The sequence below is a fragment of the Chanodichthys erythropterus genome, chromosome 1 (genome assembly GCF_024489055.1).
Source record: "Chanodichthys erythropterus isolate Z2021 chromosome 1, ASM2448905v1, whole genome shotgun sequence".
Lineage (NCBI taxonomy): Eukaryota > Metazoa > Chordata > Actinopteri > Cypriniformes > Xenocyprididae > Chanodichthys > Chanodichthys erythropterus.
Genome location: NC_090221.1, coordinates 13,269,794 through 13,293,796, shown reverse-complemented (window position 1 = coordinate 13,293,796; position 24,003 = coordinate 13,269,794). Strand labels below are relative to the sequence as shown.

The 24,003-nt window shown below is 35.8% G+C and overlaps 2 protein-coding genes across 3 annotated transcripts; both read left to right on the top strand.

Moving 5' to 3' along the window:
- Positions 1–2,914: 2,914 nt before the first annotated feature.
- gla (galactosidase, alpha) lies at positions 2,915–6,778 on the top strand. Its single transcript, XM_067380857.1, has 7 exons — positions 2,915–3,131; positions 3,852–4,026; positions 4,704–4,881; positions 4,977–5,068; positions 5,478–5,639; positions 5,759–5,956; positions 6,044–6,778. Exons 1-7 carry the CDS (start codon positions 2,971–2,973, stop codon positions 6,311–6,313), a joined length of 1,236 nt encoding a protein of 411 aa, XP_067236958.1. The 5' UTR covers positions 2,915–2,970; the 3' UTR covers positions 6,314–6,778.
- A 2,917-nt stretch (positions 6,779–9,695) lies between these two features.
- btk (Bruton agammaglobulinemia tyrosine kinase) lies at positions 9,696–23,829 on the top strand. Of its 2 annotated transcripts, none has more exons than XM_067388198.1 (18): positions 9,696–9,854; positions 15,166–15,327; positions 15,589–15,693; positions 16,503–16,584; positions 16,770–16,898; positions 18,874–18,938; positions 19,032–19,222; positions 19,473–19,535; positions 19,673–19,727; positions 19,873–19,955; positions 20,209–20,336; positions 20,427–20,501; positions 20,745–20,916; positions 21,425–21,641; positions 22,507–22,571; positions 22,657–22,775; positions 22,860–23,017; positions 23,131–23,828. In XM_067388198.1, the coding sequence occupies exons 2-18, from the start codon at positions 15,181–15,183 to the stop codon at positions 23,197–23,199; spliced, it is 1,923 nt and encodes a 640-aa protein (XP_067244299.1). In that variant the 5' UTR covers positions 9,696–9,854; positions 15,166–15,180; the 3' UTR covers positions 23,200–23,828. The 2 variants fall into 2 exon arrangements, with proteins under 2 accessions (XP_067244299.1, XP_067244308.1); XM_067388207.1 differs by lacking the exon at positions 9,696–9,854 and adding an exon at positions 12,903–13,252 and having other exon boundaries at positions 23,131–23,829.
- The last annotated feature ends 174 nt before the right edge of the window (positions 23,830–24,003 follow it).

The following is a 24,003-nucleotide window of genomic DNA, read 5'->3' as shown; positions in this document are numbered from 1 at the left end:
CCCTAGCCTTTGCAACACCCATCAGATTGAAAAGCTGCTCGGATTTTCCTCTTGGCAAGAGTGAGAAGGGAGGTAAATTCCTATATTTATTTTAGGATCACACCACCAGTTTTGCAGGTCATCGATTTCACCGTGTCCTATTTACCGGCAACACCACAGTAATAAGCAGTTCTATCTAATTACTACAAGAGCAAAAGATCATTCAGTCTTTACAAAAGGTAGATTGTAAAATGCCACACTATTATAGTACAGTAATCATACCATTCAAGAAGGTCATTTCTGTTCACTCAGTGATGCTTTGGAGGACTGCAAGCAGAATCATGTATTGATCACAATATTAAAATTGATTTTCTCAAAATATACTAGAGCTCACCTCAGCCGTGTAACTCTTCAGTGAAGGAGTTACTATGAGATCATTGTTAATAATGTTGGAGAGTAATAAAAAACAAACCATTATTGGAAACCATTTTCAAAGCAACCCAACAGTAAGATTATAATTAAGACCATAATTTCTGAAGTCACACATTTGACAGGCATCTTTATAGAGGAGAGGAGCACTAAAGAGGGTGGATGGTGTTGCAACCATCTTCCAATATCAGTTGAGTACAACTAGTTCCATCCAAACTAATGGTTTAGCAGGCAGTGAAATATTTCAAATTCACAAAGAACAGGAAAGGCCTGTGAAAAAGTAGTTAGGCTCTTCCCAGTGATTTCAACCCTCAAATATAATGAACGAAATAAATGACACTAACGCAAATATCTAAAATACCAAAGCTTATCTATTTCATCCAGTAAAGCTAGGCCGTTTTATCAAAAGATCCTGATAAATCAGATCTTACAAACTACAATAAAAGATGAACTGAAAAACAACAAACCACACTGGGGAGCCTCCCACCAATCCCTCCTGGTCCCCCTGACTACTTTCCATTTTTATCTGTTATTTCATAACATGTCTATACATAAGCCAGAGGTGACAACCTGTTCAATTAAATGGCACAGTGGCAAAATGAAATGTGATGGATAGGCATTTGGGCCCCGGGGAGAAATGAGTGGGCTGTAGGCCTCCACAATCCATCCTTTGAAAAAACACAGCTGAGGTGGAGATAGGCAGTTCCTTCCATGCAATGGAGCAAACATCAAAATATTGAAGAATTTATCACTGCTGCAAACCCGGATCCTGCCACACTACTGAAACCAGTTTTGTTGCCAGACCTACTGACTGATCCATCCATCAAGAAGCCCAAGAAAAATTGAACTATGACATTTGGAGGCCTTTGCACCATTGCTTTGGCTTTGATAGAAACTACTGTGAGTGATAAATTGTTTTTATCATGGCTATCCCCTTTGTACGTAGGTTGATATTAGGGTTACCCAAACGCTTGACATTTAGGAAAAGGACAGACTTTGTTTCCCACAACTAGTCAATTTTTTAGGATTGAACAACAAGGAAGTACAGAATTTCATATTAAAGAAATGCCAGGTTATGGACTGTGTGATGAATCGTGCAAAGATGCACTGCCAAGATCTTTCTTTTCCTACACCTACTGTATAATAAACATTTATCTTTGAAGATAATGTACATCTGTTTATAGTGAAACAATCCAATTATAAACAATAGTTGGGAAATAAATTAGCAAAGAGTGTTCAGCAAACACCCCAACTGCTGTTACAAGGATAATTTTTTTCATTTTATATCTGCCACCTTTTTCAATGCACACAACGAAAGCACAGGAGGTAAGGACACTAAAACAGTGCTTCCCAAACTGTGGGCCGCGGCCCCCCGGTGGGCCGTAGCGGTATTGCAGGGGGGCCGTGGATAGGCTAAATCAAGATATTAAAATAATTTAAAAAATTTAAATATTCTAATTGTTCTGAAATGTGATTTCTTCCCTCCTTATTACACAAACATAAAACATATAAAAACATTATTTTTTCACATTATAGCGAGGTGAGATACATTACTTATTTTCAAACTGACGTCAGTTGCTTAGCAGGAATTCACAGTTGGTCAATTCAATAATGCCACGGTGGAGCAGAGGATGACAATAACCCAATAACAGACCTAACTGCACTTCAAGTAAATGTAAAACTAGTAAGTAGCTACAGCGAGGAGTACATGTATCCTGTATGAACCTGAAAAGTTCATTTGCAAAAACCGATAAACGCCATTTTAAAATAAATAAATAAATAAATAACTGACTGCTGTGTGTGTGCATTATTCTCCACATAGACTATAGCACGTTCTGAACTCAAAATACGTTTTGTCAAAAAGCCGGTATTTTAGTCAAAGCTGACTAAAAGTGATCGAGGATTTATAATTTCGACTCCTGCAAGTCCTTGTACACCTTACACGACTTTTACATGCTGAACCCCCTTTTGTCCTTTTGCGTGGAGCTTTTGCTATGTTTTGGGGGGGGGCTTACCACTCTGAAGTTTGGGAAGCTCTGCACTAAAAAAAAAAAAAGATGGTATAGGACTAAATGAATATTAGACTGAATAGCATTCCAATCTATATTTCCACTTAACATGTATATTAGAGTGTTTTAACATGGGGTTAATTGTAACATCATGTCTGTCTTTATTGAATGTTTTCTAACGTCACATCCGGTCACAACTCACCCCCATAACACACATTGTACTTGACATTATTGTATACATTTTAAGGACAACTCGCAGATTTCTAAACTACTGTAATTTGTAGCAGGCCTAAATAAATATAAAAAAAATTACATCAACGTAGACGTACAAGACTTTACAAAAGTCAAACTTTAATGCGTTTTACTCCTCATATTTTAATTTCTCTAGGTATGTAACAGACAAAACACTATCACAATCCACTTTTGGTGGGAGCGTGCGTGTGACGTCACCGATCGAGGAGCGTGCATGTTATCACCTGACTGATACGCTGTAAACACGGAAGTGTAACAACCTGTTGCCTTTAGATTCAGTCATTCATCTGCGCAAACCAATATGGGTGTCTCAAATACAGTCTTTATCGGGCTTTTGTCTTTATTAGTCCCAGCTTCGACGCTGGATAATGGTCTGGCGTTAACTCCCACCATGGGCTGGTTGCACTGGGAGAGATTTATGTGCAACATCGACTGTGATGCGGATCCTCAGAACTGCATTAGGTGAGCGCGTGACCTGATGAGTCGCAAATGTTCACTGAAAAGTAACATATAGTCACAACATACTTCTGAATGTTATTGCAATATATATGTCTGTACATGAATATGGTTATCATTCAGTACCATGGTATTTGTCAGAATATGATATTGCAATCACTGTAATCATGATGCTGCAACAGTCATTTTTGTATGAGGAAAATTTAAAAAAGCAACAAAGAAAACCAAATAAGGCAATTACCAGGGAAATAGGTAGTAGGCCTAATGTTCATGGATTTTATAAACAAAATGTATATGAATGTATAAAGGCCTTATAACATAGGTCCAGTAACTGGTCATCATTTACTAAAATAATAATAAAAAAGAATCTCAGTTTTAATTACCATTTGGCTTCATTAGTTTATTTTAAATGCTCAGTGGTGATATTTTCATGTATAAAATGGTCAGATTGGAGAATTACGTGGTGACTAAGAGAATGAAGAAGAAAACTAGATACCTGAATACCGATGTCACATGAGTGTCAGACAGAGAAAGCATGTGATGTACGATCATTCCATACATAGAGATCTTCTCATTCTGCACTCATGAGGGAAAAGGGCAGTTATGGGTTTCATAGGTTTCAAATTCTGTTTTTTTACACCTGCACACGCAGACAATCTGTCCCGTACAGTGGGCAGATGTTCTACCATGATACCCTCTTCCTTATGCCCTTGTGTCTCCTGGCAGAGAGGAGCTGTTCATGGAGATGGCAGATGTGATGGTGAAGGAGGGATGGAAGGAGGCTGGATATGAGTTTGTGTGCATTGATGATTGCTGGCCCTCACACAAGAGGGATGCCCAGGGGCGTCTGCAGGCTGACCCCAAAAGGTTTCCCAGTGGGATCAAAAAATTGGCAGATTATGTGAGTATTTGTTGGCATCATAAAAGAGGGAACATGCATCTGGCTCACATGTGGCATTGCCTAGATTTCACTGAATTTTTTGGGAAAACATCATCTACTAGCCTTTATGTCAGTGATATTCAGCAACATTTCATATATTGCCCACACAAAGCTATCATATCACCTTGGAAGATGGCTTGAAGGCTCTGGTTACTGTCTGCTTTTTGTTGTATGGAAAGAAGCGGCGTGGATATTCTGCGTAATTAAAATAATCGTATAAATATTTAAAATAACAATGATATTAACTATTATAATAATGTAATTATATAATTACAATAATTTAATAAATATTATTAATAATTATTACCTTAATTATTTTAGTAAATAATGTAATTTGTTGTTCTGTGGCAGAAAAAAACATACATGATTACATATATGGCAATATATGAATTACATGATTATGTACATGGCAATTTTATTCCTTTAATGTCCTCATGTCCAAATAATTGTCATCTTAAAAGTGAAATAGCATACACTTAACTTTACATCAGGCAATTACTATATTTAAATTTAGTTGTCATTTAGCAATATGCCATAACTTGGCTGCTCCAAATCTTTTGTCAGTTATATATCGCCCCCTACTGTTGTCTTGCTTATATCACAGTAAAACTCCATTCTGACCTTTATTGTGTTCTCAGGTCCATGCCAAAGGTCTGAAGCTGGGAATATATGCAGATGTTGGCACAAACACATGTGCAGGCTACCCTGGGAGTTTAGGTTACTATGATATCGATGCTAAAACCTTTGCAGACTGGGGTGTGGATCTGTTAAAATTTGACGGATGTTATATGCCTGACTGGCATCAGCTGGGAGAAGGTAATTTGATATACAAAAAAAAAAAAAAAAATCAGAGTTTGGCTAAGAATTTTTAAAAATTCTTTGTTGTATTACACCATTTTGATATTTCTTAGGTTATATGAACATGTCGAGAGCTCTAAACCAGACAGGCAGAAGTATTGTATACTCCTGTGAATGGCCATTATATGAGTGGCAATACCAACAGGTGAGACATGGAGATACTCCCAAAAATTAAAATTCTGTCATCATTTACTCACCCTCATGTCATTTTAAATTTGTATGCATTTCTTTCTTCTGCGCAACACAAAAGAAGATTTTTTGAAGAATGTTGATAACCAAACAGTATTTAGTTCCCATTTAACTTCATTGTATTCTTTTAACAATACAATGGAAGTTAACAGGAACCAAAACTGTTTCGTTATCAACATTCTTCAAAATATCTTCTTTTGTGTTGCTCAGAAGAAAGAAAGCCGTTTGGAACGGCATGAACTGTCCTTTTAAATAGATTAAAATAGCTTTTTAAGTAAGTGGATTAAAATAATTCTTCATAAAGTAGAATTTATATTCTTAAATACTGCTCAGTGGAAAAGTGTTTTCTGTATCTTATATTTCAGCCTGACTATGAAGCAATTCGCAAGACCTGTAACCACTGGCGTAACTATGGAGATGTGTATGACCGGTGGACAAGTGTGACAAGCATCCTGGACTGGACGGCTGATCATCAGAAAATCCTGGTCCCAGTGGCAGGGCCAGGTGGATGGAATGACCCTGACATGGTATGAAGCATCTCATCTCATCATTTTACTCATCCCATCAAGTTTACATGAGTCATTTAAAATTAGCACAGTGCAAACAACTATAAGTCATAACGTGTTTCTGGCTATGATGCCTCAAGCTGATCATAGGGAACTTCGGCCTTAGCCACGATCAGCAGCAGACTCAGATGGCCATGTGGGCTATCATGGCTGCCCCGCTTCTGATGTCAAACGACCTGCGAAACATCTGTCCCAAAGCCAAAGAACTACTGCAGAACAAACACATCATTGCCATCAACCAGGACCCTCTGGGCAAGCAAGGGTATCGTACATTAAAGGTAAAGCATCTTAATCCACTTTAGTATCCATTTGTTTAATTACGGTATCTGTCTGTGAGCTGGAATACATTTATTGTCTGTTCACAGGCTGATAGTTTTGAGGTGTGGGTACGGCCTTTGTCAGGCAAAAGGCTGGTCGTGGCAGTGATGAATAGACAGGAGATTGGTGGTCCACGCAGATTTACCATTTCTGTGGCGACGCTGCCTAGTTGGCAGCTCTGCGATCCAAAGTGCAACGTAACGCAGATCCTGCCCGTGTACCAGGAAATGGGTGTCCAGAATCTCTTTTCAAAAGTGATGGTCCAAGTCAATCCTACAGGCACGACACTTCTCACTGTCAACCCTATCAAAAGCTAACCTCATGACACCCTGTGACATGATTTGCAAAGCAAAACAGTTTTGAAACAAAAAATGTACTATTGCACCAATGTGATTGAGTTACACTTCCTGATATTTTTTTATTAAGACTATTTAGCTTTTGAATACTACTGTAGAATCCTTTTTTTCTACTTTTTTACTTTTTTAAGTGCACACTAAGAAATCAAATCAATTCAAAAATTGTAGTTATGCATCATTTACTGTACATTTAAACAAACACAAAACAACTCTAAGACCTCCAGTTTACACTTTACACCTGTACTACCCAGAATCAATGTTTTCAGTTCATTGGAAAAGTACTGTACTATAGAAACATATTGTCACGTTCATCCATGATGTGTTCTACTTCATATTGAAGACTTCATGTGTTTATGGGTTGCACTGTCAAATTACTTTTTTATTTTAACGTACATAAAGGGAACCTCAGGGATTTTTCTAATCATTTGGCAGCTCAGGCCTTATTCTGAAATTATGTAATTGATCTGAATCAAATAAAGCATCTGTGTTTCAAGTTTCTGTGGTACATTACTAAAATCTGATAAGCACATAACACTCAATATATTAATCAATATGTTTCTGAAGCTGGACTTAAATTCATATATTCATCGCCTCAATCTCTTTCTCGTATTCTTCCAAACACTGGTCAGACTGGCATAAAACACAAGTTAGCCAATAACAAGATTTTCTGTAACAAATTATCATAAATGTTTGAAAACATAATGTGGCAAAACTTTACATTTTAAAGGGTTAGTTCACCCAAAAATGAAAATTCTGTCATTTATTACTTACCCTCATTTCGTTTCACACCCGTAACACCTTCGTTAATCTTTGGAATACAAATTAAGATATTTTAGTTGAAATCCGATAGCTCCGTGAGGCCTCCATAGGGAGCAATGTCACTTCCTCTGTCAAGATCCATAAAGGTACTAAAAACATATTTAAATCAGTTCATGTGAGTACAGTCAAAGTCCCTAGTCTTTGGTACAGTGGCTCAATATTAATATTATAAACCGATGAGACTACTTTTGGTGTGGCAAAAAAAATAAATAAATAATGACTTATTTAGTGATGGTCGATTTCAAAACACTGCTTCAGGAAGATTCGGAGCATAAATGAATCAGTGTATCGAATCATGAATCGGATCGCGGGTCAAACCGCCAAACTGCTGAAATCACGTGACTTTGGCTCTCCGAACAGCAGATTCGACACACTGATTCACTGTGCTCCGATGCTTTCTGAAGCAGTGTTTTGAAATCGGCCATCACTAAATAAGTGGTTATTTTGTTTTTTTGCCACACCAAAAGTATTCTCGTCGCTTTATAATATTTATATTGAGCCACTGTACTCACATGAACTTATTTAAATATGTTTTTAGTACCTTTATGGATCTTGACAGAAGTGACATTGCTCCCTATGGAGGCCTCACGGAGCCATCGGATTTCAATTAAAATATCTTAATTTGTATTCCGAAGATTAAAGGTACAATTTGTGATATATTTTTTTCCGCTAGAGGGCGCTAGAAGCCTATTCAAAACAAAGGCGTAGTTTGATGACGCCAAGTTTTAGAGCGGAAACTTGGGACATGTGGTCTCCATATCAACGGACGGTACAAAAGAATAGGGATTGGAGTCTGGAAGAACTCATGTTCGTGGATGCGATTATTAACGTTACTGTAGTATGAAGCAGAGCAGGACCGAGTGTTGCGGGAGCTGAACGAGGAGCTGGAGCGATTGATCAACACACGCCTTACGAGCAGCGGGAATTTTATTATGACACAGTCACCGGCGCCGCTTCCGCTTTTCCGGTCATGAGTTTACGGGAGCTGTCCTTGTCGACAGAACCAGCGGCAGATGGTAAACAGTAATTATGTACCATAAATAAGTAACACAATCCAGCATAAAACGTACAAGAAGTAAATAAGGAACCGCTTGAAGCAAGCTAGTGGTTTGCTGGACGCTAGACACTACTTCCGCATTTGTCCACGGCACTGTTGTCATGTGGTTTCTACGTCAGTAAAGGCGGTAACAAAGGTAATTGACATCATTGACAGGCGACTGCACTGCCCCGTGTCACTGTTTAGAATGGGAATTTTCTCATGATTTACAAGTAGTTAAAAACATTAGAGATATTGTTTGTAATCAGCTGGACAAAATATATAACACTAGGCTAGTGGTTTTTTGGATATTTTACTGCAAAAATGTTACATATTGTACCTTTAACGAAGGTCTTACGGGTGTGAAACGACATGAGGGTAAGTAATAAATGACAGAATTTTCATTTTTGGGTGAACTAACCCTTTGAGCGTTTTTGGAATAAAATGGTTAGATACTTTTGACTCACTAATTTCATCATGAACACAATTATGTTCACAACATGTCTGTTGAAAAATCTGATCAAATTAAATCTTGATAAATGCACACAATATCCTACTGTCCATGTCTATAGAGATGACATTTACACAATAAAATTTATATCAACAAAAAATTAAATAAAAACACCAAAATGTTAAATTTATGTAAAAAATAGATCAATGCCTTTCCAGTAACTGAGTTTATATGTTTTAATAACAAAGATAAATAGAGTTTAATCAAGTCATGAATATAATAATTTTAATTTGACTATAACATATATTGTACAAAAAATAAATAAAGAAAAAGTCACTGATATAGTTCAGGAATACATTATGTAATGGCACCACCATGTGTTTTGGAGGCACATTACTTGTCTGCCAAGTGGGTCATTGGGCTAGTTTCTGCCCACCACACTTGCATATATTGTTATTGCGGCATATGACCAAAAAACACTCAGACATTTTTTTGGAATTATGGATTTCGCATCTCTTCCATCATTTACATATTTTGTCAGGTTTTACATGAACGAGTGCAAAACTATGGTGTCCACTAAAATCAAGACAGTTAGTACATTAACTTATTTTATTAGTAACAACACAGATCACATCCAAATCATCCACATTTCATGTATTGTTTTTAACATCTTGGCATTCCTGTAAAATTCCTAAAACGCCTAAAAAAGGTATACCCAAAGTAAATTGCATGCTGTTCTTGAGCCATTTGGAGTATATTCATGGTTTTGGTCTTTTTTCAAAGGTAAGTGTACTGCAGGCGGCACAGTGGAACACTAACAGGTTAATATTTTGTAGCATTAAATGGTGCTGCGACTACAGAGAAACCATCTGTAATTGTCTTATTCATCAAAAGAGTCAAGTAGGCTTTGGATTAATCATTTTCAGTCTCAAACTGAGTATCAGAGTCATGTACAGGTCAGTTACATGCAGAATATGAGTCTTAACAGACTGCGTGAAAGTGTTAACAGCAGCCCTGCATGAGCGACAGTATGAAAATTAGCAGGAAGCAAAAGGGGAACTGAGTAACACAGAGTCCTGTGGTTGGGTGGAGTTTTGTCCACTGTTGATCACATTCACAGTCCAGTTTAATAACCTGCACTCAGTCTGACTGGCTTCATCCTGGTGCCAGATCACAGTGGATAAAACACAACTCTGGTAAGATATCTCAGGTTTCTTTATTAGCCGAAAACTGTTCCTCTGTCAAAGAGTAAGATTGTGTAATTTGCTATTAATTGTGACTGGTCAAATGTTGAGTAATGTTGTGGCTTAAAAAGATAACCAACTAACTAAAGCAAACAAAATAAGTTAGGAACTTGCTGTATAGAGATTTCAAACACAATGTAATGGAGAGAGACACTCTATGATAGTGTCTTAAATGGCTTAACTAATCTATTTTAGCTCCTAGCTCTTCTTTCTTTTCTGTGCAAAATGCTGTTTGCACCTTAATCATCTTTACTGTATAACCTTCCTGATTTATGGTCATACAAGTGTTTTGTTATACTGTCAACAGGAACAATACAAAATACAGAACAATTACAACTTTTCCACCCCAGCATATATAATAAAGTTTTATAATAATAATGGTAACTTATAAGGTCTCATTTGTTAACATTAGTTACATGTATTAACTATATTGCCTAACATGAGCAATACATTTGTTGCAGTATTTATTAAGCTTTGTTGATATTAGTTAATAAAAATACAACCGTTCATTGTTTTTTCTTTATAGTTTACTGTGCAGTATGTGGTTACACTTTATTTTACAGTGTCATTTTTATATATGTAGTAATAACTAGAAATTATGCCGAATTACGTGCAATTAACCTTAAACCAAACCCTCATCCTAACCCTAACCCTATTGTAAGTACATGTCATTACTTAGTACTTAAATGTATAATTACACTGTAATACTGACACCTTAAAATAAAGTGTAACCCAGTATGTTAATACATAACATTTTTGATTTTAAATATTACCAATATCTATACTATTACCAATATTAGTAAATATTGAAATTAACATTAACCAAGTTTAATACTGTAGAAATGTTGTTCATTCTTAGTTCATGTTACTGTTAGCAAATGAAACCTACTGTAAAGTGTTACCATAATAATATAATTGCATTAAAAAAGCTAAATATAGCTAAAAATAATAATTTAACAAGAAAATTACTTGAGTTATAGTTATCAGTACAGTATATATTGTTGTCTTGCATCAGGGATTTGTTCACAGTCATAATTATTTAACATTTCACATATCTATTTGTTAATAAATGTTATAAAGGGGTTCATGCAACATTCTTGTATGCTGCATTAAATGGATCCTGCATACAGAATCTTGTACAAAGGAGAAATAATGGACTTTACACTTTCTTTTTATTGTTTCACTCCATAGTGTTACTGAATTATGCAAAAACAGATCTGCAGCATACACCACAGTGGTACACAAGACACTGTTGTTGGGCTGATAACATTATTAATGAGAGTCATATAGGGTGCAGCTTTTATGCATTTCTATTTCTTCATGTAGCAGATGCTTTTATCCAAAGTGATATCCAAAATAAGTGACCAAAAATGAACACAACAATGTTGGTGTTTTCACACTAGAGATATGTGCTATGTCACAACTTTCAGACAGAATGTTCCAGTGTTTTGGCAGGGATGTAACCAAACATGTAAGATATCGGTGGGAAAAAAATGTAAAAAGTTTAGCAATTGGCTATAAAACTCATATTTATCAATAATTATTCAAATAATTAGAGGGAATCCTCTTCAATGTTTATAATGGATATTCTGTTTTTAATAATGTAACATTCATAACCAACATTTAATCATATGTTCATACTCCTACACACCTTTGTGTGTTTGTAAAAGAGTACATAACAAGATGCAGTCTGAAAATATCTAACATCTATGCTTTGCATTTGTACATCACACAATGAAAAGACTCCATTTTGGTGGATATCAGTGATGTACAAAGATGCAAATTCAAATTCCATCGAATAACATTTACTGTCATATTCTCTTCAGCTGGGACATTTAGTATGCTATGTCCTGTTTTAGGCTAAAGTTAAATTATTAGGTTTGTTAAACCTAAACACTTTGATTTGACTATTGAATGACAACAAAACTTGAACTGCATTGAGCTGGATGATCTTCAGAGCTGCTTTATAGCTGAATCAACTGTTTCATAATAAACAAATTTCACATTTTTGACCCTGTTATTGAATTGAATTAACACTAAACTGACCCAAATTACATTTTTCGACACTATTGTCTTTTGTAGAGCTGCTTATAGTTGAATTCAACTCATTTTACACAGTTATTGAACTAAACTGAATCAACATTGAACTGACTTAAGCTGAATAATCACAGTCTTTTTTACAGCACAACTGAATTCTGTTCTCATCATTGATCATTATTTCCTGTAAAGCTGCTTAAAAACAATCGATGACATTGCTTAAAATAACTAAATATTTATTTGCGATGTTGCATTTGACTTTAAGTTAGCCAAGTGAATAAGCAAAATATGAAAAATTGCTAAGGAACCACAGAGGTGTTGATAAATTGTGGTCTAATGTGGCAGACTATCTTTTGCCCAGTTCCCTCCCTCCAAACATGAGTGATACTTGCATACTTATCATTCAGGAACCTTACAGACACAGGACACTCTAGAAGGTTCCTGTTGCTCAACATCATTTTCAATGAAAAGCGAGTATTTAAACTGTTAACCACAAGGGGTACATTAATGCATGTTCATGAGTCATTTTATGCTAAATTTTCAACAAGAAAACAACACACACATTAGTCATGCATAAAAAACATGTATGATTCAGCCTAAAATTAAGATCCACCTGCCCTGCCATTAAGTATTATAGGAAATGATGGTCTTTTTCAGCAGTGTAGGTTAAATCAACAAATTGTTAAGGGTTACGTTGTGCAACATCTGCCTGGAAAAAAAACCCTGATGTGAAACAGAGACAAGCTTAACAGTAATTATCTGACTCGTACTGCTTACTGATGCCGATACGAACTGTGTTTCCCCTTCCTCTGTATCACAGATCAACACTGATGCAACTTCCCTGTATCAAGTCTTCTAAGTCATACCCTTTGTAAAAATGTTAAGCTTTCATGTTAAACAAGGCTGCTAAAACCAATGCATGCAGACTGTAGTCCTGACATCCCAAACCAACACCATTATAGCTTAGAGTGTGTTTAATACAGCAGCAGATGGTTTTGGTATTTTAATAGTAAAAGATTAATTCAGAGTATTAACTCAAATATAAAGTGGAAGTGATGTTCATATTTGTCACAGACTACAAACTCTTCACAAACTTTTTGTGACAAGCTTTTGAAGGTGTTAAAAGGCAGCGGTGGTGGCAGAAGAAGAAACCAGGAAATGCTTGCATGGTGTTTAAAATAGGCAGTTTAGTTTCTCTACCACAAAACACAGACGACTCAGCATTTAACAACTATGCGAGAGAAGCTTTTTGTGGAGGCACTAAATATAATGAGGAACAGAACTGAGATGTTTTAAAGGACACTGGGATACAGGTAACTTTACCAAATGCTTCTCTGGCGTAAAATATGTTAGATATGGCACTTTCCTATATTATAATCACAATACAAGAACGATATTCGGATACTAAAAAGATTTTAAGCAAAAACCAGTCAACCTTGTTGGCTAATCTTTATTGATTCATGTAAATGTGTGAAGTTACATTAGGTTAGAGATTGTAGTGCAAACCTAAAAGCTGTATTCAGTTAAAAAGTTCATCTACAAGGTCATTTAATGATTAACAAATGCTTTTTTCCCTCAACGCATTCTTTCTAATCTATTTGCTGGATTCAATGGTGCCCTTATGATGTTGTGTAACATTAAGATGACTGTCCAAGTAGTAGTAATAGATGTATTTGTTTTGTGCTGCCTACATAAATATTTCAACCTACACTATCAATATTGAATAAGAACGTTGTTCCCAAGACCTCTACCTGTTGCATTTAACTAAGACGCAAGCCTTTAGGAAAGTAGGATGTCGACGTTCAGTTTTGGTTTGTAAATGGTGAAGAGTACATGGTGAGATGCTGATATGCAGTGAAAAGATGAGTGAGTTTGTGGGGTCACAGCTTAGATCAGATCAGGAAGAAGCATTCATGATCTACAGGAGGAAATATTGGCAACAAAGGATGTCATTGACAGGAGGGCTCATGCAAACCATTTCAAATCAGACACGGTTGCCTAAATCCATCTTCAGCTTTAGACAACCAAAATCATTGTACAGACCTGATGGAAAACTGGTCTAGCATAAATGCTACCATTAGATACTAAGATATAGAAGCAGAGTGGTTTGACTGCAGGAGAAATAAAAACATCTTAAACGGTTAGTTCATCCAAAAATGAAAATTCTGTCATTAATTACTCAGCCTCATGTCGTTCCACACCCGTAAGACCTTCGTTCATCTTCAGAACACAATGCAGGTCTCAGTGAGACCTGCATTGACAGCAAGATCATGTCCTTTTTCAATGCCCAGAAAGCTACTAAAAACATTATTAAAACAGTTTATGTGAGTACAGTGATTCAACCTTAATATTATGAAGCAAGAATACTTTTTGTGCGCTAAAAAACCCAAACAAACAAAAAAAACAAAGTAATGACTTTATTCAACAATATCTAGTGATGGGCGATTTCAAAACACTGCTTCGTGAAGCTTCGAAGCTTTACGAATCTTTTGTTTCGAATCAGGGGTTTGGCGCGCCAAAATCAGTAAACGAGGCTTTGTTACGTCATAAGTGTTTCAAAATTTCAGTAGTTCACGTGACTTTGGCAGTTTGATACACACTCCGAACCACTGATTCAAAACAAAAGATTCGTAAAACAAAAAGATTGTTTTTAAATCGCCCATCACTAGATATTGCTGAATAAAGTCGCTATTTTTTATTTATTTATTTTTTTGGACGCACAAAAAGTATTCTCGTCGCTTTATAATATTAAGGTTGAACCACTGTAGTCACATGAACTGTTTTAAATATGTTTTAGTTACTTTCTGGCCATTGAAAACGGAAATGATCTTGCTGGCAATGCAGGCCTCACTGAGCCATCGGATTTTATCAGAAATATCTTAATTTGTGTTCCGAAGATGATCAAAGGTCTTACGGGTGTAGAACGGCATGAGGGTGAGTAATTAATGACAGAATTTTCATTTTTGGGTGAACTAACTCTTTAAGAAAACCAAATAAATATATACATATTTAAATGTTAAATACTAGTGCTGTCAAATGGATTAATCATGATTAATCCCATCTAACATAAGTGTGTAAATAGATAATATATATGTGTGTGTGTACAGCACTACTAAATACATATTTAACAACACCAATTTAGAGTATCTCGTCACTCAAAAAGCTAACTATCATGAAGTCAATGAAGACATATGTTCAACAATAACAGTTTGTTTTTCCCCCCAAGCTCACACAGATTTAAATGAACATGCCAGACAGCATTCTGGAGGAGATTTTTATAAAACGGTCCCAGCAGAAGAAGAAGACCTCACCTTTAAACTTCAAAGAAAGGCTGTTCGTACTCACTCAAGATAAAATATCCTACTACGACTATGACGCCGAAAAAGGGGTATGTATGTATTTCACAATTTCTTAGCATAACAGTAGATGTTAGGAAAGGAACTCTTTATTTTAAAGTTGGCATGAATTGGAAATTCACTCAAAATTTATCTTATTTTCGATAAACCTTTTCACTCGGATGTACGTCACAATACAGAAGAAATGATGTGACTGTACTTCCGTTACATTGTGACTTTAATATATTTAAACCACAAGTTGTAATGTTTGCAATTTTAAACTTTTTAATATTGTAATCCTATTGACTGTTTAGAAGAGGAAAAGCCTGAAAGGTTATGTGGACATTGAAAAGATCAAATGTGTGGAGATTGTTTTACCAGAAGACAGCGCACCTCCTGACCGACTCTTCCCTTTTCAGGTGGGTTTCTGCAAATAATAAGACTACACATTCTTCTTCACAAACTTAAGTGAGAACTCAATGTTGGTCTTGTGAAAATTTCTAAACATCTGAATGTGCATTCTATGTGTATTTAATGTAATTATGTTACTTTGACTTCCCTCATTATTATATTGTTTTCCTTTTCCTTTTCAATTTCAAATAAGTGAAGTCTGTGTCACTATATCTGAAATAAAAGTTTCAACATTAGCTGTCTTGTAAATACACGCTAATAACATCCTTAGGGCTGGTAGAAATATTATTGAGCTGATAGAGTGCAAGAAGAAACAATACTCAGGTTTTCAACCATGATAAGAGCAGAAGTGAAACCTTTCCTCTTCAAAGTCTGAAATCAGAGGAACAGAATTTAACAGGTGCTGCTGACACTTTAAAATTGCCAGGCACACAAAAACACTCTCAGCTTCAGCAACTTAAGCACAAAAAGTGAGTTTTCCATCTTCAGACCACCGGCAAATAGAAAGGGCGCCAGGAAATGAATGTGTCAAACAACAACATTTTGTGGTTTTCAGGTTTTCAGTTTTCAGATTAACACTTAAAATTGTGAGCTATATGTATTTAGACATCTTTATATAATGTTAATTTTGATGAAAATGTACAACTATTTTGCAATCTTCAAAAATAGTACTAAAAAATAAAAAACAGTGCAATAAATGAAGCTTCAAAAGAAAGAGGAAACATTTGGCAATAGTATATATGATGTTGAAATGCAACAGTTGATTCATCTAAAGGCATATATAACTTTGTATTGTGAATTTTATTTTCTCTCGCAGATAATCTATGATGAAGGTCCCCTTTATGTATTTGCTAAGTCGGATCAAATTCGAAAGCACTGGATACATGAACTAAAAAATGGTCAGTATTTATTTTAAGTCATTATCACATAGTCCATTCAAATTTGTAAGCCACCTTTATGTGGACTACATTATAGAAAAGATAAAGAGAAAAGCATGACTGCTTCCCATAACACAACATTCAAGTCATATGCAAAACTCTGTGTTTATTCAATGTAAATGGTTTCCAATGTACCTGTCTTAAAGTGGTGCGGTTCAACAAGGACCTGATGCAGAAGTACCACCCGTGCTTCTGGGAGGATGGCTTATGGAAGTGTTGCCAGCAGGAGGTGAAGCAGGCCATGGGCTGCAGGGTGCTGGAGACCAAAAATGGAGGTCTGTAAAACTAAAGTGTGAAAATAAATGAAACACTGCCACACTTCAACAATAGAGTTCAGAACGTTTGGATCTGTTAACGGTTCTCACAGGTAGATTTTTTTTTTTTTTTTTTTCGCTGAATCGGAAGAAATATCATATTACAATCTTCTCACAGTCTTTCCAGCAATACATCTGCAACTCCTGTGTGACCAATGTAGTCCGATTTTCAATAAATGACTCTTAGAAGCTAGTTATTCTTAGTGAATCTAAACTGAGAACTGAGCTAGATGATGACATTTGTTTGCAGAACTGCTTTATATAGATGACATTAACTCATTTAAAAATTAATGATCTTTACAACGAAAATGAATCAACACCAAACTGACTTCAGCTAAACAATGACACTGTTTTTTTAGAAATGCTGTACAGCTAAAATGACTCTTGCATCATTGAATCATTTTCCTGTTATCACTGTAAAGCTGCTTTGAAACAATCTGTATTGTATAAAGCGCTATAAAAAATAAAGGTGGCTTGATTTGATTCAAGGGAAAGTTCACCCCAAAAATTAAAATTATGTCATCATTAGGTGTGTTCACACCCTGACAAAATTAAGAGTTAAATCAACTCTGCTCAGATAACATTTGGTCCCTCTCTGAATAGTGTTAAAATAACACTGAAGTTAATGAGATAATTAAGCTATTAATTCAGGGACGATTGAAGATTAATGATGAACACCTGCTGTTAACAAGCAGAATAACTGAAGAAAAGAGAAACACAAGAACTACAAGTGACTTCAGCCAAAACCATTTAATTGAAATCAACTGAAGGTAAAAGACATTAAATCTCTCAAGATCTGATAAAAAGATCTGATTTACTTATTACTAACCAAATGGTTTTGGCTTCAGTTATTCTGCTTGTTAACAGCAGATGTTCATCATTAATCTTCAATCATCCCTGAATTAATAGCTTAATTATCTCATTAACTTTAACTCTGCTTCAGTGTTATTTTAACACTATTCAGAGAGGGATTAAATGTAATCTGAGCAGAGTTGATTTAACTCTGTGGATTTTACTGTGTAATTATGAGATTCCGACTTGAAAAAACATTCACTACCTTGTAGAACTCGTAATTACAACTTGAAAACTCAGAGAGTTCTGACTTGTACCATGTGACCGCTGTACCACCTGACCACTTCAGTTACATATTGGCATTGATAGTGTTGCCATAAATTCATAATTCCAATTCCGGGAGCAGCTCAGAGTAAAATGTCTCGTGTTGTCATCTCATAATTACAGTAATTCCATTGTATAGACAAAACAAAATAATGACAGAATTTTCACTTTCTGGATTGTCATGTTTTAGTCCCGATGATGATGAGCAGAGGCGAAGATCAATTATAAGTCCTTTTATTAAACAAAGTAAACACAGGTAATCGAATAGCAAGAAACATAAACGAAATAGCTTGTAGAACACAACACATGAACAATACCAGACAAAGAACTGAATAAAACAAGGAACTTAAATACACAGGATGAATAAACTCAATGACGAATAGGTGACAACTAGTTAATCAAAAACCATGGTAACGAATGAAGAGCAGGAAAATGGAACAAATGAAAACAGGTAACTGAGACAAACAAACTAAAAGTTCATGAAAACGAAAGCAAACCAGTAAGTCCGTGACACTGGGTGAACCATCCCTCTAAGGCCAGTTACTGTTTTGCATTTATGCTACCTATAAAGTCTGTGTAAACATACATTTTGAATGGTTTTAAATGTATTTAATATTGAAATAATAAAATTGCAATAATAATTGCATAAAGATTCGTTACACAATAACGATTCTTTGCAATTTCCATCCGTATTCAACAAGGCACCATTGCTTTATCAATTCAGCACTTAAGTATGGTGTAATATTTAATAGTTAATGCTAATTAAACAAACTGAATTTATATTTATTCAATAAATACCATCTCTTACCCTTCTTCTAAGGGGTTTTCAAAAGAGGTTCCAAGAATCGTGATTCCAGAAAGCCTCTTCCACCAACACCCGAGGAGGTCAGTTACCAGTCCATCTTGTCAATGACAATATATGCATAATGTACCATTAGAATTAGCCTTATGAAATGATCTGTTACCTTCTTGTTTTAGGAAAAGCCACCCAGGCCTCTCCCACCCCAACCCCCCATGCAACCCCCAGGCTTCAGTGTGGGCATGAATGTTATAGCTGAATATGAGTATGCACCAATGACTCCCCATGATCTAGAGCTGAGAAAGGATGAGGAGTACACACTCTTAGAAATCAACGATCCCAACTGGTTTAAAGCCAGAGATAAATATGGGTATGAGACTGCAAAATGAATAAGTATATGACTAGTAATGCATGATCTATCTGTTGTAGATATTAAGATTGTCTAAATGTGCTAATGGAGAATATATTTGATAAACACATTGAACTGCTGTCAAATTATTTGCATATCTGGGGAAACTTTTACAGGCTGTGGGTGAAAGGTAGTCAGGTGGAACTAGCTGTGCAATTAGGACTGTGTTCTCTTAAAAAAAAGCATTACTGATCTCCTACACTGTTTACAGAAAAGAAGGCTATATCCCAAGTAACTACATCGCTCAGGCCTTGAATGGATTGGAGAAATATGAGTAAGTATACATTCAACAAAATGGACAACTTCAACTTTGTACACTAGTTTGAAAAGGTGAACAATTTTGAACTTTATAAACACAGTCCGGCTACATTGTAACTGATTATAACATATTATTTCATATCTATCTCGTAGTTGGTACTGCAAGAACATCAACCGTAGCCAGGCAGAGAATTTACTGAAAACAGAAGTAAGTATAGAACAATGGTGGCAAGGGTTATATTTTTTTTTTATATTGACATGATAATAAACATTGGCACACTGACTTGAATTAACTATATATATTTGTTTAATATACAGTATGTTCTGAAATGTTATCTTTAAAAAAAAAACAGAATAAAGATGGCGGTTTCTTGGTGAGAGATTCTGGCAAATTCACTGGAAAATACACTGTCTCTGTGTTCACCAAGGCTGGTGGGTGAGTTTGATCAAGCTGAACATTTGTTTCACAGTTAACTTATCAAAATGAAAGTGGAATACTGACCCTACGGAAGAGAGATGTAAATCTCTTCATGCAAAACTAGGATAAGTCCTATCACAGTTCATGTTTCACACTGTATAAATTGTTATTGAGCTGTGTTGTTGCTCTCTTAAATTCTTTGTGAGACAGATTTACGGTTTGACTTGAATCCCAAGTGATTGTGTGAACTTCATTTCTGGTCTCTCTCCAGGGAGAATGTTGGCAGTTGCAGACACTACAACATATGTGTCACTGCGGAAGGCCAGTTCTATCTAGCAGAGAAGCACAATTTTAGCAGTATCCCAGAACTTATTAATTACCACCAGCACAACGCAGCGGGTAAATCTCACCTTAACTATTCATTGTGAATACACAATGACAAATTATGTCTCAAAAGGTATTTAATCAAAGCAAATGTGTCTGTTTCAGGTCTGGTGAGCAGACTAAAATACATTGTGTCAAATCGCGCTCAGAATGCTCCCTGCACTGCTGGTCTGGGTTATGGTGAGTTTATATTTGTTAGAGCATGGCGCTAATCACGCCAAGTTCATAGGTTTGATTCCTAGGGAATGCATGAACTGATAAAATGCATACCTTGAATGCAATGCTTTGGATAAATGCATCTGCCAAGTATATAAATGTAAAAATATAAATGTAAATATTTGGCTCTATGGTTCTGAGAGTTGTAAATGGTGTCGATTAAAACAACGTGCTAAAATTGCCTTTTCCCACTATTTTTCATTCCAGGAGGTTGGGAGATCGACCCCCGTCAACTTACATTTATCAGAGAACTTGGCAATGGTCAGTTTGGAGTGGTAAAATATGGGAAATGGCAAGGCCGTCATGACGTGGCCATTAAAATGGTCAAAGAGGGCTCAATGTCAGAGGATGACTTCATTGAGGAGGCCAAGGTCATGATGTGAGTATAAACTACTGTTCAAAAGATTTTATTATTATTATTATTATTATTATTATTAACTCCGCAAGGATTTCATATAAATGCTATTGTTTTGAACCTTTCATTTAAAGAACCCCAGAAAAAAATTTTATCACTGTTTCCACAAAAATATTAATCAGCACAACAGTTTTCAACTTTGATTATAATAACAACTTTCTATAATTATTTCTGAAGAATCATGAGACGTGCTGAAAATTCAGCTTTGCCATCGCAGGAATAAATAACATTTTAAAATATGTTTAAATATATTTTACTGTATTTTGGCTCAAATAAATGCAGCCTTGGTGAGTGCAAGAGATTCTTTCAAAAACATTAAAAAATCTTACCGACCCCAAACTTCTGAATGGTAGTTTTTCTCCATGTGGTTGCGATTAAAGTTGTTGATACACTTGATCATTCATTATCAGTGTTTATGTCCTGTTTTTCATTCCTGTTTATTTCTCTATAATCATTTTCTGCTGTATAACAGGAAACTCTGTCACGAAAACTTGGTGCAGCTCTATGGCGTCTGCACAAAACAACGTCCCATCTATATAGTCACAGAATATCTTGCCAATGGATGTCTGCTGAGTTACTTACGGGAGAACCTGCAGCACCCCTCCAGTATTCTTCTCCTTGAGATGTGTAAAGATGTCAGCGAGGGCATGGCCTACTTAGAAGCCAATCAGTACATCCACAGAGACCTGGTCTGTGTAACACAATTATATTCTTTGAAGAGATATTTTACCATTTAAAGGGATAGTTCACCCAAAAATGAAAATTTGATGTTTATCTGCTTACCCCCAGTGCATCCAAGATGTAGAGGACTTTTTTTCTTCAGTCGAACGCAAATTATGATTTTTAACTCCAACCGCTGCCGTCTGTCAGTCAAATAATAGCAGTGATTGGGAACTTGAACAATAAGAGTCGAAAAAACTTCCATAGACAAATCCAAATTAAACCCTGCGGCTCGTGACGACACATTGATGTCCTAAGACACGAAACGATCGGTTTGTGTGAGGAACCGCACAGCATTTATATAATTTTTTACATCTAATACTCCACTATGTCAAACTTCGTTCAACTTCCGGTTAGTAAGGTCTGATCGCGCTCTGACAACGGAAGTGATGTCTCGCGCTCATTGAAGTATATGGGCGAGACATCACTTCTGTCATCACAACGCGTTTTTTGACCTCACTAACAGGAAGCTGAACGGAGTTGGACATAGTGGTGTATTAGAGGTAAAAATTATATAAATAATGTTCGTTTTCTCGCACAAACCGATCGTTTCGTGTTTTAGGACATTAATGTGTCGTCACGAGCTGCAGGTTTTAATTTTGATTTGTCTATGCAAGTTTTATTTACTGTTATAGTTGAAGTTCCCATCTACTGCTATTATTTGACTGACAGACGGCAGCGGTTGCAATTAAAAATCATAATTTGCGTTCGACTGAAGAAAAAAAGTCACCTACATCTTGGATGCACTGGGGGTAAGCAGATAAACATCAAATTTTCATTTTTGGGTGAACTATCCCTTTAAAAAGGTGTAAATTATTATTTTTTTCCTCATAGGCTGCTCGGAACTGTTTAGTAGACTCAAATGGAACCATTAAAGTGACTGATTTTGGATTGTCAAGGTAATTGTATGCATGGCAGACAACACTATTTAAACACAATTCACCATACTTTCTCTCTACATAGAAATTATTGCTGTCCATACAGGTATGTTCTGGATGATGAATACACCAGCTCTGCTGGTTCAAAGTTCCCAGTGCGCTGGTCGCCTCCTGAAGTCCTCCTTTACTGCAAGTTCAGCAGCAAGTCAGATATTTGGGCGTTTGGTGCGTCACCACTGCATTTCCAGCATAACTTTACCTTCTGTCAAACCAACTGTTTCATTTTCTCTTATTTTATTTACCTGACAGGTGTTTTGATGTGGGAGGTGTACACTCTGGGCAGAATGCCATATGACCGGTGGAACAACACAGAGATAGTAGAGAAAATTTCTTCAGGTCACCGGCTTTATCGCCCACAACTGGCCAATGACAAAGTTTTTTCCATTATGAACAGCTGCTGGCATGAGGTATACACAGCTTTATACTAATAGTCAAAACATTTTGTGAATTAAAACTGTTATCTGTTAATGCAATGCCTGTTAATGCCCCCCTCTCTCTCTCTTTTTTTTTTTTCTTGTAGAGACCAGATGAGCGGCCCACATTCGTGGATCTTGTCATGACCATCAAGGATTTGCTTTTCAATATGTAATAGACATAACTACTGTGCACCCTTGAACATTAAGAATACAGTCCATCATATGCAATAGAAAGAATTATTATGTAACTTGTCTTGAATAACCTCCTCAATTAATTTCTTTCAACTAAGAACCTAATAATGTGAATGCCGAGTTACATATGTCTTGGATAATTTTGTTTGAGTGTAAAATGTTGCAAGAAAAAAAAGAATTTGATTTCTTATTTAATATTGCAGTCTTACAAGCTATGCTGTATTTAGTCTATAAAATCCCCCTCGGTTTCGTATATAAATCAAAGGCTATTTTATTTATAATAACCAGCTGCAACAACAATACAACTTTCAGACTGTAATGTACATACATCATGACTGTGTATTGATTAGACTGTGTATTGATATACAGAAATATGGAAGTAAACTTTAGAAAAACAATCTCTAGAAGAAATCTTCCAGGCTTGTTGTGTAAATATTTTTTATTCATATCACATTCTCTCCTGTGATTGAAATCTGATGGATATTTAATTAAAGATTAGACTTTGTCTTTTTCATCTAGCTGTAAACTGAATAAAATGAGAGCAGTTTACAGTATTCCTCTGGCTCCACTGATTTTTACTCTTCTTTTACAAATTAAATTTGTCTTCATTAATGTCAGTTAACACTTACTTATGAGTGCAGACTACTTTACATTCAAACATAATTTGGATGAAAATAAAAATGGTCTCCCGACCTGGTCCATTAATTTCCATGTTACATAAATGTTTTTATTTATATTTTATCATTATCATATAACTGTTGTTGGTCAAAAAACAAAATGCTGAT

What these genes read in the sequence shown, in the direction of transcription:
- gla (XM_067380857.1), top strand. Translation starts at nt 2,971, where the DNA reads ATGGGTGTCTCAAATACAGTCTTTATCGGGCTTTTGTCTTTATTAGTC. An exon ending in GATCCTCAGAACTGCATTAG is followed by an intron (nt 3,132 to 3,851) that starts GTGAGCGCGTGA and finishes GTCTCCTGGCAG; the next exon opens with AGAGGAGCTGTTCATGGAGA. An exon ending in ATGAGTGGCAATACCAACAG is followed by an intron (nt 5,069 to 5,477) that starts GTGAGACATGGA and finishes CTTATATTTCAG; the next exon opens with CCTGACTATGAAGCAATTCG.
- btk (XM_067388207.1), top strand. Translation starts at nt 15,181, where the DNA reads ATGAACATGCCAGACAGCATTCTGGAGGAGATTTTTATAAAACGGTCC. An exon ending in ACCGACTCTTCCCTTTTCAG is followed by an intron (nt 15,694 to 16,502) that starts GTGGGTTTCTGC and finishes TTTCTCTCGCAG; the next exon opens with ATAATCTATGATGAAGGTCC. An exon ending in GAGGAGGCCAAGGTCATGAT is followed by an intron (nt 20,917 to 21,424) that starts GTGAGTATAAAC and finishes GCTGTATAACAG; the next exon opens with GAAACTCTGTCACGAAAACT.